The sequence below is a fragment of the Sarcophilus harrisii genome, chromosome 5, assembly GCF_902635505.1.
Source record: "Sarcophilus harrisii chromosome 5, mSarHar1.11, whole genome shotgun sequence".
Taxonomy (NCBI): domain Eukaryota; kingdom Metazoa; phylum Chordata; class Mammalia; order Dasyuromorphia; family Dasyuridae; genus Sarcophilus; species Sarcophilus harrisii.
In genome coordinates this window covers 84,525,160-84,541,326 of record NC_045430.1, presented here as the reverse complement: position 1 = coordinate 84,541,326, position 16,167 = coordinate 84,525,160, and the positions used below count along the sequence as shown (strand labels likewise).

Here is a 16,167-nt window from a genome sequence, read left to right as displayed (position 1 = left end):
CGCGTTACTTCCTGGTCTTAGCGTGGTGTTACCATCGCGACGCGCGGCGCCTGCTGGGAGCTTCCTGGGGCCGAACGCGCCGCTGCAGCGTCGATCGAGTTTGGTTCCGGGGCTGGTTCCTAGAGCGTCGGCGCTTCCGTAGGAAGCGGAAGTGGTGCGGGTGGGCGGCTCTTTGTCAGGAGTCCGAGGAGCCGGCAGGCGGTACTGGCGGCTGCAGCGGGGACAGCGGCGGCTCCGGCGGCAGGTGAGGGAGGGGGAGGCGGCGCCCGAAGGGGAGGAGCCGGGACTGGCCCCGAACGCCCACCCGGTGCGGGCCGGCCGGCGGGGCCGCTTTGTTAGCCTAGGCCCTCGCCGGGGTCCGCGAGCCCAGGGACTCCCCTTGGCTCAGCACACCCCTCTCCCTGCCCCGTTACGTCACGGATCCCCGGCCTCCCGACCGGGGAGCTCGGCTCGGGCCGGGCTCGCCTTCTGCCCGGCGCGGCGCGGGCCTCGCAAGCTGCAGGGCCGCTCTCCGTGTGTGGCCCGACTCGGTCTCCGCAGCCGCAGGCTCGCCCTCCGCTTCCAAGCCGTTTTGCCCGCACTTTTCCTAGCCCAAAGTTCGGCTTCCCCACGCTTTCTGCCTCCGCGCTTTGTTACCTCCGTTGTGTGTGGTTCCTGTTCCCGCGTCCCCTGCACGTTCCCTCCCTCTGACAGGCAGGAAGCAGAACCGGGCCGCGGAGCCGCCGGCACCCGCGTCCCGAGTGGAGACGTTTCGGCGCTGCCCCGTGGGACGGCGCCGCCTCATGGAAACCCGCAGGCCTCCGCCAAAGCTCGGCCGCCCCCCCGGGGGCCCTCAGTGATGCGCGAGCGGAGACCCGCAGCAGCCCCAGGCCGTGCCTGAGATCGCTTAGGTATCCGTCCGGGGGCCCGAGGGCAGATGAGGTGTGGGGGCAACCTGTTAGTGGCTCCCTCATGCAGGGAGCCTGCGGGGCGGGATTTCCTGGCCTCTCTCCTCTTCCCCGCGACTGGTGTCAGTCCCAATCGTGGCCACATCTCTGCCAGGAAAGGCCGGTTGTGTCTGCGATTCACAGCTGTGGGGGCTTTGGGAGAGCCAGCTTTCTGGGGTCACCTCGTGCTGGCATTTTAGGTCAGTTATGAGCTTACTGGCCAGCCCGAAGAAGAGACCGAGAAGGGATTGGGGTTAGAGATAAGTTGGGTGATGGGAGCAAAGGCAGGAGAGACTCGGATGATTAAAGGGAAAGAATGATGGTGCTACCATCCCTGAGCAGCAGAGGGGGCCTGAGTATCCTAAGGAAGATACTTGGGGGTAAGACTTGGTAACAGACACAGCAAGCCTGGGCCAGAGGGTGGGGCAGGCAGTGGACTTGATAGTTCTGATGTCCCTTGAGGAAGGAGGAAGATTTAAGAGGATTTTATGGAGTCTATAAATAAATAGGAGCTTTATGAGGGTGAGGAGTAGCTTGGCTTAGAGTGAAGTCAAGCCTCTCATGAACTCCCATCTGATCAGGGGTGGGGTTTTGAGGAGTAGGAGGTGAGAAGGGGTGGTGGAGGAGGAGGGACTGAAAGGTTTCTGTGGAGTTGACAGGGTGGTTCGTGTTAATTTTCTCCTCCCATTTTGGCCTTGTTTCCCAAAAAACTTTTTTTCCTGGGGGTGGGAAAACAACAGCTGCTATGTCCCTCCTTTCTCCGTGTCGTAGACACCCAGAAAAGTTTAGGGGCTTCCCAAACTACTCCCTTTCTCCAGGGTTTCAGGAATATAGAAGCTAGCAGCCACGTAAGAGACCTTTGGAAAAGGTACAGAGTAGATCAGAGCATAAAAATAAAGGTTGCGCTCCTATTATCCTTTTCTCTAGTGCCCTGGACATCCTGTCTCCGACTTCTCATTCCTTCTCCCTCAACACCCTCCCCCCCCAAGCTTATTCAAATACTTATGAAAAGTTTTGACTTCATTCCCAGTGACTTTAATAAGGTCAGTAAAGAGGGAGAGGCAAAAATCACACACTATCCTTCTTTTCAGCTAACTCATTGACCAGCAGGTGGGGGTTTAACTTCCCCTCCCCCCTTTTCCTTCTCACCTGCCCAAAATAAGAAAAGAAAGTGAATCATTCCCAACAAGATCAGGTACACAGTGGGTTGGGCAAGATTTCTCCTACTATTTGTATTCCAGTGGTGGCAGTAGGACCAGTAAGAATGGTAGGCACAGGATCTACTAGTGGCCCCTTGGGCCAGTCTCTCACTGCCAAGAATAGGAGGACGCAAGGACCTTTTCCAGGGATCCCTTTATCTAACACTGCTCTCTTTTTTCCTATTTGTACTCAAGGGTGGTGGAAAAGGAAGAAACCACTCATTTGGAGTGGGAACAGAATGCCTGACCGAGACAGCTATACCAATGGCACAGGGAGCAGTAATGGAGGCTCTGGAGGTGGTGGCAATGAGGAGACCAGTGGAGCTGGGGCAGGAGCTAATTCAGGCAGCTCTGATGCTATCTGCCGAGACTTTCTGAGGAACGTGTGTAAGCGGGGCAAACGCTGCCGCTACCGTCACCCGGATATGAGTGAAGTCTCCAACTTGGGTGTGAGCAAGAATGAATTCATCTTTTGCCATGACTTCCAGAACAAAGAGTGCAGTCGCCTGAACTGCCGCTTTATCCATGGCTCCAAGGAGGATGAGGATGGCTACAAGAAGACAGGTGAACTCCCCCCAAGGCTAAGGCAGAAGGTGGCAGCTGGCTTGGGCCTTTCCCCAGCTGACCTCCCCAATGGCAAAGAGGAGGTTCCTATCTGCCGGGACTTTCTCAAAGGGGATTGTCAGCGTGGAGCCAAATGCAAATTCCGCCATCTGCAGCGGGATTTTGAATTTGAAGCTCGGGGTGGGGGGGGTACCAGTGGAGGAGGGTCTGCAGGTCCAGCACCCACCAGCCGTCGCCATGATCTTTATGACACATATGACCTTTCGGACCGGGGTTTTGAGGATCATGAGCCATGCCCCAAACGTCGTCGGGGAGGGGGTGGGTGCCCCCAAGATGGTTCCCACTTTGAGACATTTGAATACAGCCTGGCCCCACCCCGGGGATTGGAGTGCCGGTTGTTAGAAGAGGAGAATGCCATGCTCAGGAAGCGCGTGGAGGAGCTAAAGAAGCAGGTCAACAACTTATTGGCCACCAATGAAGTCTTGTTGGAGCAGAACGCCCAGTTCCGTAACCAGGCCAAAGTCATGACTCTTAGCTCCACGGCACCAGCCACGGAACAAACGTTGGCACCCAGTGTGGGCACTGTCACCAACTACAATCATGGCATTGCCCAGACACACACCACACTCAGCAGCCAGGCCCTGCAGCCTAGACCTGTATCCCAGCAAGAGCTTGTAGCCCCCACAGGTGCACCAGCTGCCCCACCGACTAATGCAGCACCTCCCACAGCCCCACCACCCCCTCACCTGAACCCAGAGATCACACCACTCTCAGCTGCCCTGGCCCAGACAATTGCCCAAGGCATGGCCCCACCGCCAGTCTCCATGGCCCCTGTGGCCGTGTCTGTTGCCCCTGTGGCTGTTTCAATGGCGCAGCCGCTGGCGGGAATCACAATGAGCCACACCACCACCCCCATGGTGACTTACCCCATTGCCTCACAGAGCATGCGCATCACTGCCATGCCACACTGACCAGGTCACTGGACACTTCTCTGATGCTGCCTCCCTGGCAGAAAGGGCGAGAGAAGGGGGCTCGTTCATCTCTTCTCTCCGTGTGTGGAAGGGAGCTCATGAGAAAATGAGGATGAGCAGACTTATGGCTCCTGGGTGGCACTCTCTTAGAAGAGGTGAGGGAGAGTCAGATTTTCCCCACTTCCTAGGAAGCGCACCTTTTTCAGCTTCCCTAAGCCCAACCAGAGGGGTGACAAGGGAGTGAGGATTACAGGCTGCCAGGAGAGGCAGGGAGGACTGAAGGGCTTTTGTCCCCAGAAAGACTTGGCTGCTGGGATATGGAGCTCTCCCAACACTGCCCTCCCCTTGCACCCCCAGCATAGACTCATTTTTCTAGCACTGATTTTTGAAAATGAGTCCAAATCCTGAAAAAGGAGAGTGATTGGGGTCAAGGAAAGTCAGAATACCAAGCTTTCAGACCCAGAGACTTCAGCCCATTCTCAATGTCAATTCCTCTGGGCCCAGGGTTGGGAAGAGGAATACCAGGAGGCCCTAGTGTTTCAGGGCAGTGGGTTAGGGAATTGTTAACCCAGATGAGGGTAGGAGTCCACAGAACAGGGCCCCACCATTTTCCAAAGAAATAAAATAATTATTTTTAACAAAAGGAGACAACGGAGACTTATTGAGAGGCTATGTGTTTTGGGAGTCCTGCTTTAAATCTGAACACAGCCCCACCGTGGACAATGTGAAAATGGCTTTTTAGGGGACAGTGAGAAGAGCCCTAGGTCCCCGGACTAAAGGCTCTGTGGATCTGTAAAGATTCAAGTTGGGGGTAAGGGGACTTGCAACACATGGTAAGGTTTAAAAATAACCTGTCTGTGTCTTGAATGCAGTGTTATTCCCAGGCAGTCTTTCTAACCAGGGCTTTTAGGGTCATTGGTGGAGGAGGGGTAGTGAAAGGTATTGCTGGGAAGCTGGGATGGGGTGTTCATCTAACTGCTCTTTTCTCCTTGACTTTGAAATAGCAGGTGCTAGAGAAGTGGGGTGGGGGAGGGGAAGGAGATATCCATGGCAAATGAACTGTACGCCAAGCAAGGTTTCTTCCCTCTCCAGCTGCATCTGTGAAATTGTTTTAATGGTCACAGATGCCTTTCCTGCCCCTCCTTATCTCAGAAGCCAACATGTCAGGCTTTAAGACCTTGGATGATATTGTGGTAGATGCATCCTTTCTTTTAAGATCCATTTCCACTATTCAGCTGACTCTTGTCCTGTCACTGTATGGAGAGCTAAGAAAGGGATTCCATAGCAACCCCTAAAATTACCAGTACGAGACTTCATTGGCTGATATCAGTTTCTCTGGCAAGTTGAAACCTCAGTAGTTGGTTGAACTGAGAAAAAAATTGGACATCATGTTTGTAAGTAGGGAAGGTGAGCTTGGTTTGAACTTTACTCTGATATCTTTTAGGGTCTTTAAAATAGAGCAGAACACCTGATTTCTCCTTTCTTTGGTTGTGTCCCCATGGTCAGATTCAGGGTCAGAAGCGAAAAAGAGATTTCAGAAGATTGGAAATAACCAAATGTTCCAGTTTTTAAAAATAATAGTTTCTAGAAACTAGACCAGTAAGCTTGGCATCAATCCCTGTAAGAATTCTAAAACTGGATTATTAAACAATTGTTCATGAGCACTTAAAAAAGAATGTGGTGTGTGCTAGGAGCCAGCATGGGCTCATTGGCAGGGTGATGTTCTTGTCCCAGTCTGCTCTGCTCCTCACAAGCACTGGAGTTTCTGGAGGAAGTCACAAAAGCAAGCTGTCTTCCCTCACAAATTTTTGCTCTTAAATCTGAACCTCACACTTCATGCTCCTACCAATCTTTTCACTCATCCTTTTTGCTCCCTAGCAAGTTTCCCCAAATGGTTGTTCTTCTCAAAAAGTGCACCTAGTTTACAATGTTCCTGAGAAGATTGAAACCGCGTACCTTGAACTCTTCCCTCATCTCCACAGCTTAAGATTTCTCTGTTCTCACCATCCTTTGATAAGTCTATCAAACTTAAGGTTTGATAAGGTTCTTGAGAACAGGAATTGGTTATCTCCCCCCCCCCCCCTTTTTTTTTTTTAGTGTCCTCAGATATGCCATAGTCATTCAATAAATGTTTGTGGATTCCTTCTAGAAATAAGGTGCATCTTCTTGCCAAGATAACCTTAATTATTAATTAATACTTAAATCTGTTCCACATTTCCTTCATTCTCCTCCATAACCTTGCTCCACTGATCTGTTGCTTCATTGTTTCTTCTTCATTCTTAACCCTCCAAACATGTTCAAGTCTCCTAATGAAAATCTCCCTGTGACCATATACTCACTATCTTGTAAATTGCTTTTCTGTCTTCAGTTCAATACTAATACAGGAGAAAAGAAGTCTAGACTTGATACTGACACTTCCTTTCTTCCTCAGTTCCTACTCCCTCCTCAGTTTGCTTTCTAACTAAACTGTAGTATTGAAACTGTTGTCCCTAAGATTACTAATGAATATAGCATAATCTAATAATAGCATAATCTAGTAATTGCTTCTTAAATCTTCATTCTCCATTTTGACGTTCTGATTATCCCCCATTCCCTTCTCTTCTGTCTCTCCTAATGACTCTTTTCCCTTTCTGACTAATTTGTGTGCCTTCCTTCACTGCCTCTTACTCTTTTATCCTCTTAAGTGTGTGTCTCTCAAGACTCTGCCTCCTTTCTCTACATACAATCTCAATTGGCTAATGTGATTGTCTCCCTTGTCTTGCAATTATTATCTCTCATGTGGATGACCAATTCTGTAACTCCAGCGTACATCTTCCCCAATTCCCTTAGCAAATAAATCTCTACTTCTTAGACCAAGAGCCCTTAACCTTACTTGCATAATGAAGCTCAAAGCATTTGATATTCATGACAGTTTTGTGGATAAAGTGGAGAAATAGGAGTTGTACATGATAGCATTGTTTAGGTGGGCATATCCAGAGTTAATTGCTGCCCAGGATGAAGGTATTTATTCTGCAGGACTCTGTTCTTTTTCAATCTTTCTATCGTTGACCTAGATCAAGGCTTTTTCACTCACAACCCCTATTCACCTGAGAAATTCTTATGCAACTCTAGGTACGTAGGTATATAAAACAGGCATACAAATCAAGTGTTTACTGATAATAAATCATAATTTCATGACCCCCATATTCTTGAAACTTACAGTAAGAAGCTTTGACTTAATTATGAATTAGTAAGTGTGTGAATGACACAAAGTGAGAAGAAATTGCTAATATTGTAAGTGACAGAATCAAAACGAAATGACAGGTTAGTATGCTGGATCCTCTTGTGACTAGGATGCACTTGTAATTATCTTTCTGATGCTTGGAATCTTTATTTTCCATCAGGATTGAAAACAACCACAATCTCCTATATAAAATCTTTCCTATTTCCTTTGCTACTAGTGCTTCTTCTCCTTCCTTCCTCAACTCCCTGCCCCAACCTGGGGGAAAATTAGTTTTTATTTTATATATACTTATATGTGTATATTTTGTCTAATATACACACTTAAGGGGCAGAAACAATTCCATTTTTATCTTTGTATGCCCCATACCTAGCACAATGTTCGGCATATAGTTGTGCTTAATGCTTATTGATTGAGCTTAATCAATGCTTCATTGAGCCAAAAAATTTAATAGGAATTCAACAAATATTTATTGAGCATCTTTACTGTGTGTAGAACCCACTGCTAGGCCCTTAGGAAAATATAAAGTTTAGACAAAACATGGTCCCTACACTTGTTCAGTTTAATCTGGCTGTGTAACAAATTACTACAATAATAATTTTTTAATATTTATGAGATATGGAAAGATCATTACCAATTAGGGGATCAGGAAGAAGATGGCAGTTGAGTTGAACTTTAAAGAACAGAAAGGTTTTTAATTGAGGTGAGTAGAGCAGCAGTAGAGGTGTTCTGAGAACACCTACAGACAGGTATATATAGAAAACATAAGAAAGGTTTGGCTTAGAATATCCATTAGCCAGTTGGAGACTCAAGTCTGTAAGTCAGGAGAGACCAAAGCTAGAGATAGATGAGTTGTATTTATAATTTGCACATAACCATTACTTACTAAATGCTTTTTCATTCACTCATTCCATGAAAGCTAATGCTTTGGGGAGCAATGAGATTGCCAGGTAAGAATGTAGAAAAAGAGCAGAACTAATGTACAAACTCTGGGAAATACCCTTCTTAAGAAATAAGGATGAAGAAAAAGAATAGGACTGGTTAAAGAAATAGGCCATTGAAAACACTAAAACAGGAAAGCACAGTCAGAAAAAGGAAGAGATCATTAATGTCATATGAAAAAGAAATCAAGAAAAGATGATGGCTAGAAAAAAGACCATTGGATTTCACATGACTTTTTTTTTTTTTTTTTTTTTTTTTGAGACCCAAGTCTTTCTATCTTGCCAGTGGCCACTTAGCTGGACCCTACTGCTGGTCAGCATAGACTCTGTTAATGACTTAGGTTTGTTTGCTTCTCCTTAAGCAGTCTAGTCCCCTCTACTTCCTTGCCTTCAGAAAACTTAACTACATGGGTAGAAAAGTTAATATGGATAATCTGATGACCTTTTGAAATAGGGAGAACATTAGACTTTGAGTCAGAAGAGATTTTAGTTCAAATGTAATAAATGTGAACTTGGAAAGTCATAATCTTTCTGAAACTCAATTTCCTCATTACAAAATTGGGATAATAAAAGCCCATATATATAAGAGCCATATAAATATAACAAGATGAGTTCTGGAACAAAGTCATGAAGAAAGCAGAAGGAGGCATATTGAAGGATTGAAGTGATTGCTCTTAGCAACAAGAATTTGTTTGATTGAGTCTTAACTCTTCCCAACCCCATTTGGGATTTTCTTGGCAAAGATACTGAACTGGTTTGCCATTTCCTCCAATTCATTTTACAGATGAATGAGGAAACTGAGGTAAATAGTTAAGTGGTCACCCAGCTAATAAGTGTCTGAGACCACAAATGAACTTAGTCTTCCTGATTGCAATTCCAGTGCTCCATCCACTGTCACCTAGTTGCTCCCTTCTTTTGATACAGAAAAAAAAAGGATGGGTAAAAATAATGAGAATTTTTTTGGCATAAAAGAGAAAAGTTGAAGGAGCCTCAGTCGTCTTAGAGTAAAATAGGAGGCTAGTTCCATCTCATATAAGTGTTAAGGATGATTATTAGAAGCTAAGGAGTTAGGGAAGAGCTCGAAGCAACCCCTCTTGGAATTGAAATAGAAGGACAATGAAAACAGAATAAAATGTCAAGTAATAGTGAGGATCCATGAAAGCTTTTGCATTAGAAATTTGTATGAAATAAAATTCATATGCAACATTTTGTATGTATATTCCATGTGATGCTTTGTATGTACACTACATGGGACATTGCAGCAGGATCAGTCTAATTTAAATTAGCCCATGCCTCAGAAAGCCAACATGTCCCTATGCTAATTCTCTAAGTTGTCCATGGAGTGGCACTGTCCTTGAGCCCAATACCTAGCCCAGGAACCATCTCAGTTCCTCTCTTAAATAGGTCTGTAGTCAGCCTGTAGGCTGTATTATCCTCACCGGCCACCAGATGATGCTCAGCCTACAAATGCTTAGGGTGCTCCTCAGACTGCCACAGCATGTCACTTGCAGCATTAAGACCCAACATTGGTGGAATTCAGATTTCAGTCAAAATGACAAAAATTTGAAATCCGTGACTAGATCTTCCACCCCACTTCTAGAATCTGTTCTCTTAATCATCAACACTCCCACTGTTGAAGTGGGACATGAATATTCATGTGGCTAAATAACTTACAGAATATAGTCAAAAGTGAAAGTAAACAGATTAAACATTTATCTCTCAAGTTTCCTCTGCATTGCCCTTCCAGTTCTTTAGGGACGTGGGGGAAGTTCTCAAACCACTCACATTTACTGATCATGGAAAAGTTGTAAGGGAAGATGGGAGCACGGGGCATCCAGGAGAGCTTCTGGTCTTGACTAATTCAGTCCCAGTTTTGTAGTATAGAACTTGCTACCTCAGTTTTCTGAGCTGAAGATTCAGTGGAGGATTTATCGTGATTTTGTCTCTTCTGGTTCTAATCACCAGCAAGGAGTGTTGGGTCTCAACAATTTTCTCACATGGTACAAGTCTAATCTACTTCTTAGGAGCGCCACCATTCTCTGTTTGCATAGGAAGCAGGAAATCCAGAATCCCAAAGGCAACAGAAAGAAACATTCACTTCTGGTCCCCAAGATCCAGGCCTTGTCCACTATACCTTCTTGAGCATTTTCAAGTATAAGATCTCTGATTTTCCTGAGAAGCGGAAAGAAGTCCTCAAGCTCTTTTTAAAAATGAATAATTATTGTGGGCCAAAGGTAAATAATCATAAAATAATACATATATGAGACAGATGAACAAGGGTTACATAAAACTTCCTCTGGTAACATTCAGCAACCAGGAGCAAGAATTAAAAAAAAAAATCAAATCAGGAATTTATCAAGGATGAAGATTGAAAAGGTAATGGCATCAGATGGGAGAGAACTGTATGGCAATTTTAGTTCTGTGACTTAGGATGGTTAGTGCTTCATTAAAGTTCATTAAAAACAAGAGTCAAGATAGGGGCATAAAAACAAGTTAAGCTGAAATCGATTTAAAGTGGATCAAAGGGCCAGAGGGCATGATGAGAAAAAAAAAAGTAAAATCTTACAAATTGATCCAACAAATCAATTGCACAATTTTGGACTTCATATAGGGCTGGGGGGGGGAGGGGAAAACTCCTATATTGAGAGCACTTCATGTGAAAAAGACAAGGGATAAACACAAGTCCGATACTAGTCAACAACATGGTATGTGATAAAATCAAATTCATTCATAAGAAGCATTCAGGGAAGTAGAGCGTCATTAAAATCAAACTTAAAACTGTAAGGAATCTTTGAAATCACTTTCTGAAACAATTGAGAAGTTATAGCTTGCCCTCAGGTTGTATAATAGAGCCTGAACCTCTGACTTCAAATCCAGGACTTAAAATTATGCTACAATGTTCTAGTTGAAGGGATTTGTAATTATGTCACTAGGGATGATTGATAGACCTGGGGATGTTTATCTTGGAGAAGATAGGTGTGGGAGAGCGTAGAGAGAGTACTATTAATAGGAGGTGACAGTCCTATTGTCCTCTGCCATGGTCAGACCACATCTATGTTTAACATTGGATTCAGATCTGGGTATTACATTTAAAGAGGGACTTTAACAAATGTAAACTCCTTGAAGACAAAATTCCCATTTTTGCTTTAAATCATTTTGTATGCTTTATGAATGCTTGTTGACTCGTTATCAAAGAAGCATATTAAAGTGGAATTCCTCCAGTTCTATCAACACAAGATCCCTAGTACCTGTTCCATTTTCTATCACTATCCAAAATTAGACCATTTCCTTAGAATAATACTTCATAGACTTTTGTTCTTGTCAACATGGGTACTGTATCTTCTGACCAGGTTACAATCCCTATCCTCCTATATGTGGCTAAAAAAATCCATCAGACTCTGTCTAGCCTGTTAAGAAACTTCTCTGAATGGGTTTTGGGACTACAGACATAAACTAAAATTCATTTTTCTTTGGTGCTTCTTTTGTGGTCTTCTGCCTCAAGAACCCAGGATAACCTTAGAATTGTAATGAGGCATTGAAGAGTGACTTTAGTGTCAGTTACAAAATCCCATGCAAAGTACACCCCATGTATGATGTATTTGCCACATGGGATTGTTTAAATTAAGCTCAGAGGATTATACATAGGATCTTATATAGCTCTAGGGCTGGAAAGGACGTCAGAGACCCTTTCTTTTTATAGATGAAAACATTAAAGCCCAGTGATTTACCAGCATTTATACAAGTAGTAAGCATCAGGCATATTTATAAATTACAGATTAATTTTTATATAATTATGTGGCATGTAATTACAAAGTAAATGTTAATAAATTACATATTAATAAAAGTTGTAATCCTAGGAAGTTTCAATATTTCCCCTGCCCCACTCTTTAGAAATGATACTGCTGATAAATAGCCACTATCTCCCTCCCTTTCCCCCGCCACCTTCCCAGTCTTTTCATTACCTCCAACCACCACCAGATGGCACGTAGGCAGTAGGGATGCCAAGGAGAGGCAGGAAGATGAGGTGTTTATGTACCAGATGTCTGCAATGCAGCTTCTGGGCTTGGGTACTTCTTAACTCCAGCTGAGGGGGAGGGGACTTGAGGGATTCGGGCTCTCTGTCCTGTTTGCCCATCACAGTGAGAGCCAAATTGTTCCGATGCTCAGATAAGAAAGGTTAGGGACTTCCAGATTCCTTAACTTGTAGATGCAGTCGGGGCCAATGAGTGAGGGTGTGTGTGAGTGTGTGTGTGTGTGTAAGAATTGCCTCTTTGTTAAAAGCCTTTCTAGGAATAACATATCCCTGGCCTCCCCCATTATTCCAGTGCTCAATAACCCTTACCTTAAGAGCTTCTCTCCCTGCAACAAAGCTGTTTCATTTATGAATGGAGCCATCAATCACAGGCAGCCTTCCTCTATCCTGCCCTTCCCTCCTACTCCAACTTCACTCCTTTTTGTGGGTATGGAGGGATGGATGACAAGGGGTAGGAAGATGGAAACAGTCTGGATCTTTAGCAGATTTTGCAGACTAAGTGAAGCTCCTAGTTGCAACCAGCCTCAGGGAGTTATTAAAAAAAAAGGGGGGGGAATGGGAACCCCAGATTAGAGAATTGAGGTTAAACTACTGGGCGGGGACAGATTCTGAGCAGGTCTGATGAAACACTGCCAGGGGCTCAGAGTAGATAAATAGATGGCAGATAAAATCCACATCCTGAAGAGCCAGATAAATTATCTTCCAGTGTGGCACACATCTTCTCTACCATCCAACTGTGCTGTTCCTGAGCAGAGGGAGGGAGGGGCTCAGACCCGGGGCTGTGCCTGATTCTCTGGCATTACCATTTAATAATGAAACTTGTGCTACAAGGACCTGTGCTTTCCTTGGTGTGAGCATTCTCCCCACAGACATCTTCAAAATTAGATATCACTTGATAGATGATTCCTGATGTTAAAAAAATTATTAGTCATTAGCCAACATGTGGATGAACCATTCGAATTTAACTAATCTGGCCTTTAGCCTAGAAAGATAAGGACTTCAACTCTATTCATGGTTCAGTTGATGGGATATTCCCTCCACCTGTGCAAATCAAAACTTATCCACATAGTTTCATCCAGTGCCCTTGTTGTCCCACAGATTCTCCATAAAGGATCTAAATTAACTTTACATTTCATGGGTACCTGGGCAACATTCTTTACTGGCCATCTGTTATTCCTCACTCTCATTACATAACCAGCCTTCCATTTCTGATCTTCCTTTTCTTGAACAACAAACTGTTAGCCTAATGACCGACATTTTTTTTTTTAATTTAATAGCCTTTTATTTACAGGATATATACATGGGTAACTTTACAGCATTAACAATTGCCAAACCTCTTGTTCCAATTTTTCACCTCTTACCCCCACCCCACCCCCCTCCCCTAGATGGCAGGATGACCAGTAGATGTTAAATATATTAAAATATAAATTAGATACACAATAAGTATACCCGACCAAAACGTTATTTTGCTGTAGAAAAAGAATCAGACTCTGAAATATTGTACAATTAGCTTGTGAAGGAAATAAAAAATGCAGGTGTGCATAAATATAGGGATTGGGAATTCAATGTAATGGTTTTTAGTCATCTCCCAGAGTTCTTTTTCTGGGCATAGCTAGTTCAGTTCATTACTGCTCCATTAGAAATGATTTGGTTGATCTCGTTGCTGAGAAGGGCCTGATCCATCAGAACTGGAATGACCGACATTTTTTAGAATTTTCCAAAGTACCTACATTATCCCAGTTGTGTCTCCTAACAACCCTGAGAGAGAAGTACCAGAGGGTTGCTGTGAAGCAAATGTTATGCTTCATTTTACAAAAGAGGAACCTGAAGATCCAAGACATTGTACAACTCTATTACCCAGTTAATTTTTAATTAATTTTGCATTTAGGATGCAACCTAAATCTGTCCTGACTTCAAGTGCATAGATCACACACAGAGCAAGACTCTCGTGCTTCTCACTCTGATAGATTTACCTATCTACAAGGGCATCTTTCATTTCTCAGTCCCCAAACAATCCTCAGCTCTCAACACACACACACACACACACACACACACACACACACACAAAGTGAGTTTTTTTCCCCTCCACCCCTTCTAGGCCCAGTGGTTTCATTGATATAGTGAGGAAATTTTCTCTACCAGTTTGCTTTATGTGTATTTGTTTTCATATTGTTTCCCCATCTTAGATTGTAAATCCCTGAGGGTAGGGATTAACTTTTCCCTCCTTTTGTATCTCTAGTGTTTAGCACAGTCCCTAGAATATTATTACTATATTGAGGCTACTTAACAAATGTTTACCCATTGATTTGTCTAGTTAGTCTTAAAGAATTGCTAAAGGCACTGAGTAGTTAAATGATTTGTCCAGAGTCACTCAGTTACCAGTGAGAGCTGAAAGTGGAATATAGAATGTGCTCTTTCTTCTCACTTCACATTCAACATCAGGAGAAACATCTTCATCATCACCCCCTTTAGTCTACTTGAAGTTCTACCCTTCCTAATTCAGCATGTGATTTTTAGATTCTTTGAAACTCATTAAAGAAGTATTACAACATCCTTGAGTCACTCAATGAGATGTCTGTAGATCACAGAACAATGTATTTTTGCATTGTAGATGAGATTTGAAAAAGTTCACTCCTTATTATTGGAATACAGTGCTCTTAAAAAAATTCTTATGTGTTATTGAGAATGGAATTTTTTGGCATTGACCTTTAAGCATTTATGTCCAACAATAGACTTTTATTGATATCTTTTTGTTTTATGTCACTTAGATGTTCCCCCTTAATGGTATCTGTAACCCTCCTAGAGAGCTAAAACTTTTTTTTAAAATGAAGAGAAAAAAGATGAGCAAAACCTGACATATTTTTTTAAAAATTTTTAAATGACATTTGTATGAAATGTAAGTCCATGATCATAGACTTCTGCAAAGAGAAGAGGAAGTATATTCTCATATCTCTTCTTTGAGGTCAAGGCTATTATAAAATTTCACAACATTCTTCAAAAACAATTTTTTGTAACTATTCTTTCTATATACATTGTCGCAATATTGTTTTTCCTGTCCCACTTATTTCACCTTCGACCATTTAGCAAGTCTTTCCAAGCCTCTTTTCATTGATCATGTTCATTATTTCTTACGACACAATAACATATAAATATATCACAATTTAGTTAGCCATTCCTCAATTACTGAATCTATTTTATTTCCAGTTATTTTCTACCAGGAAAAGTTCTGCTATAAATATTTTGGAGCCTTTACTGTTGTCAAAAAAGTTTTAGTCACTTTGGGGGGAAAGAGACTAAATCCTGATTGCTTTCCAGAATCATTGTACCAATTCACAGCTCCACCAACAATGCACTAATGTGCTTATCTTCCCATAGCCCTTCCACCATTGATTATTCCTTTTTTTTTTTTTTTTTTTTTTTTTTTTTTTTTAATCCATCATTGCCAGTTTGTTAGGTGTGAGATAAAACCTCAAAAGAGTTGTTTGGATTTGCATTTTTCTTATCGGTGATTTGGAGTCTTCTTTTTTTATTGGAGAAGAGCTTTTAGAAAAATAAAAATTTACAAAACATTTTAAAGTGTTGCTTGAAAAGTTGTTCCTACTATACCTTACCGCTAATTCCACTCAGTGCCTCTGCCGCTTTAGTAGAAATCTAATCTAATCTAACCTTGCTGATTTATTTGATTCATCAATATCTCTGTCTATTCACTATCTACGACAAAGATTTAATCACTGCATCCTTTCCAGTTGCAATCAAGTCCATCTATTTCCAAACACATGTTTCGTGGCAGAGTAACCTTTGGGAAATTTAAAAAAGTGTTTCATGAGCCTTCTGCAGGCCTTCATTATTTCTTCTTGGCCTTGCAGCTCTCCAGATTTGGAATCAGAGATAATCTAACCCACCCCCTAATCTGACAGTGGACGTCACAGACGTAGACTAAGAACAATGTCAGGAGTTGAAGGGGGGAGGGGAGGAGGACTTTAAATTCAGAGCTCTCTTTCCAGTGCCTCCAACTCCCATTCCCTCGGGGTTGATAGAAGACGAAGATGGAGGCAAAACCTTTCATAGCCGTCGGGATCTCTGAAAGACCCCTGGGAGCAGAGTCTTGCCCTCCTGGGCTTGAGGAAAGGGGGAGGCCACTATTCCCCGGGCTGTCCCTCCCAGCCCATCCATATTTGGGGGTGATGGCTCTTAAACATCCACAAAACTTGGGCCAGCTCAGTCTAAACAGAGCAATTGTGGAGGGGAAGCTCGCCATGGCGTCACTCACCAACCCCACCCATCCCATGTGGGGACACCTCCCACTCCGGCCT

At 43.4% G+C, this 16,167-nt stretch overlaps 1 protein-coding gene across 2 annotated transcripts; it reads left to right on the top strand.

Moving 5' to 3' along the window:
- The first annotated feature begins 166 nt into the window (after positions 1-166).
- ZC3H10 (zinc finger CCCH-type containing 10) lies at positions 167-5,744 on the top strand. 2 transcript variants are annotated; one of them, XM_031941201.1, is made up of 2 exons: positions 167-244; positions 2,321-5,744. In XM_031941201.1, exon 2 carries the CDS (start codon positions 2,365-2,367, stop codon positions 3,658-3,660), a length of 1,296 nt encoding a protein of 431 aa, XP_031797061.1. In that variant the 5' UTR covers positions 167-244; positions 2,321-2,364; the 3' UTR covers positions 3,661-5,744. The 2 variants fall into 2 exon arrangements, with proteins under 2 accessions (XP_031797061.1, XP_031797060.1); XM_031941200.1 differs by lacking the exon at positions 167-244 and adding an exon at positions 715-890.
- The last annotated feature ends 10,423 nt before the right edge of the window (positions 5,745-16,167 follow it).

Excerpts from the sequence above, each read along its gene's own strand:
- ZC3H10 (XM_031941201.1), top strand. The coding sequence starts at position 2,365 with ATGCCTGACCGAGACAGCTATACCAATGGCACAGGGAGCAGTAATGGA.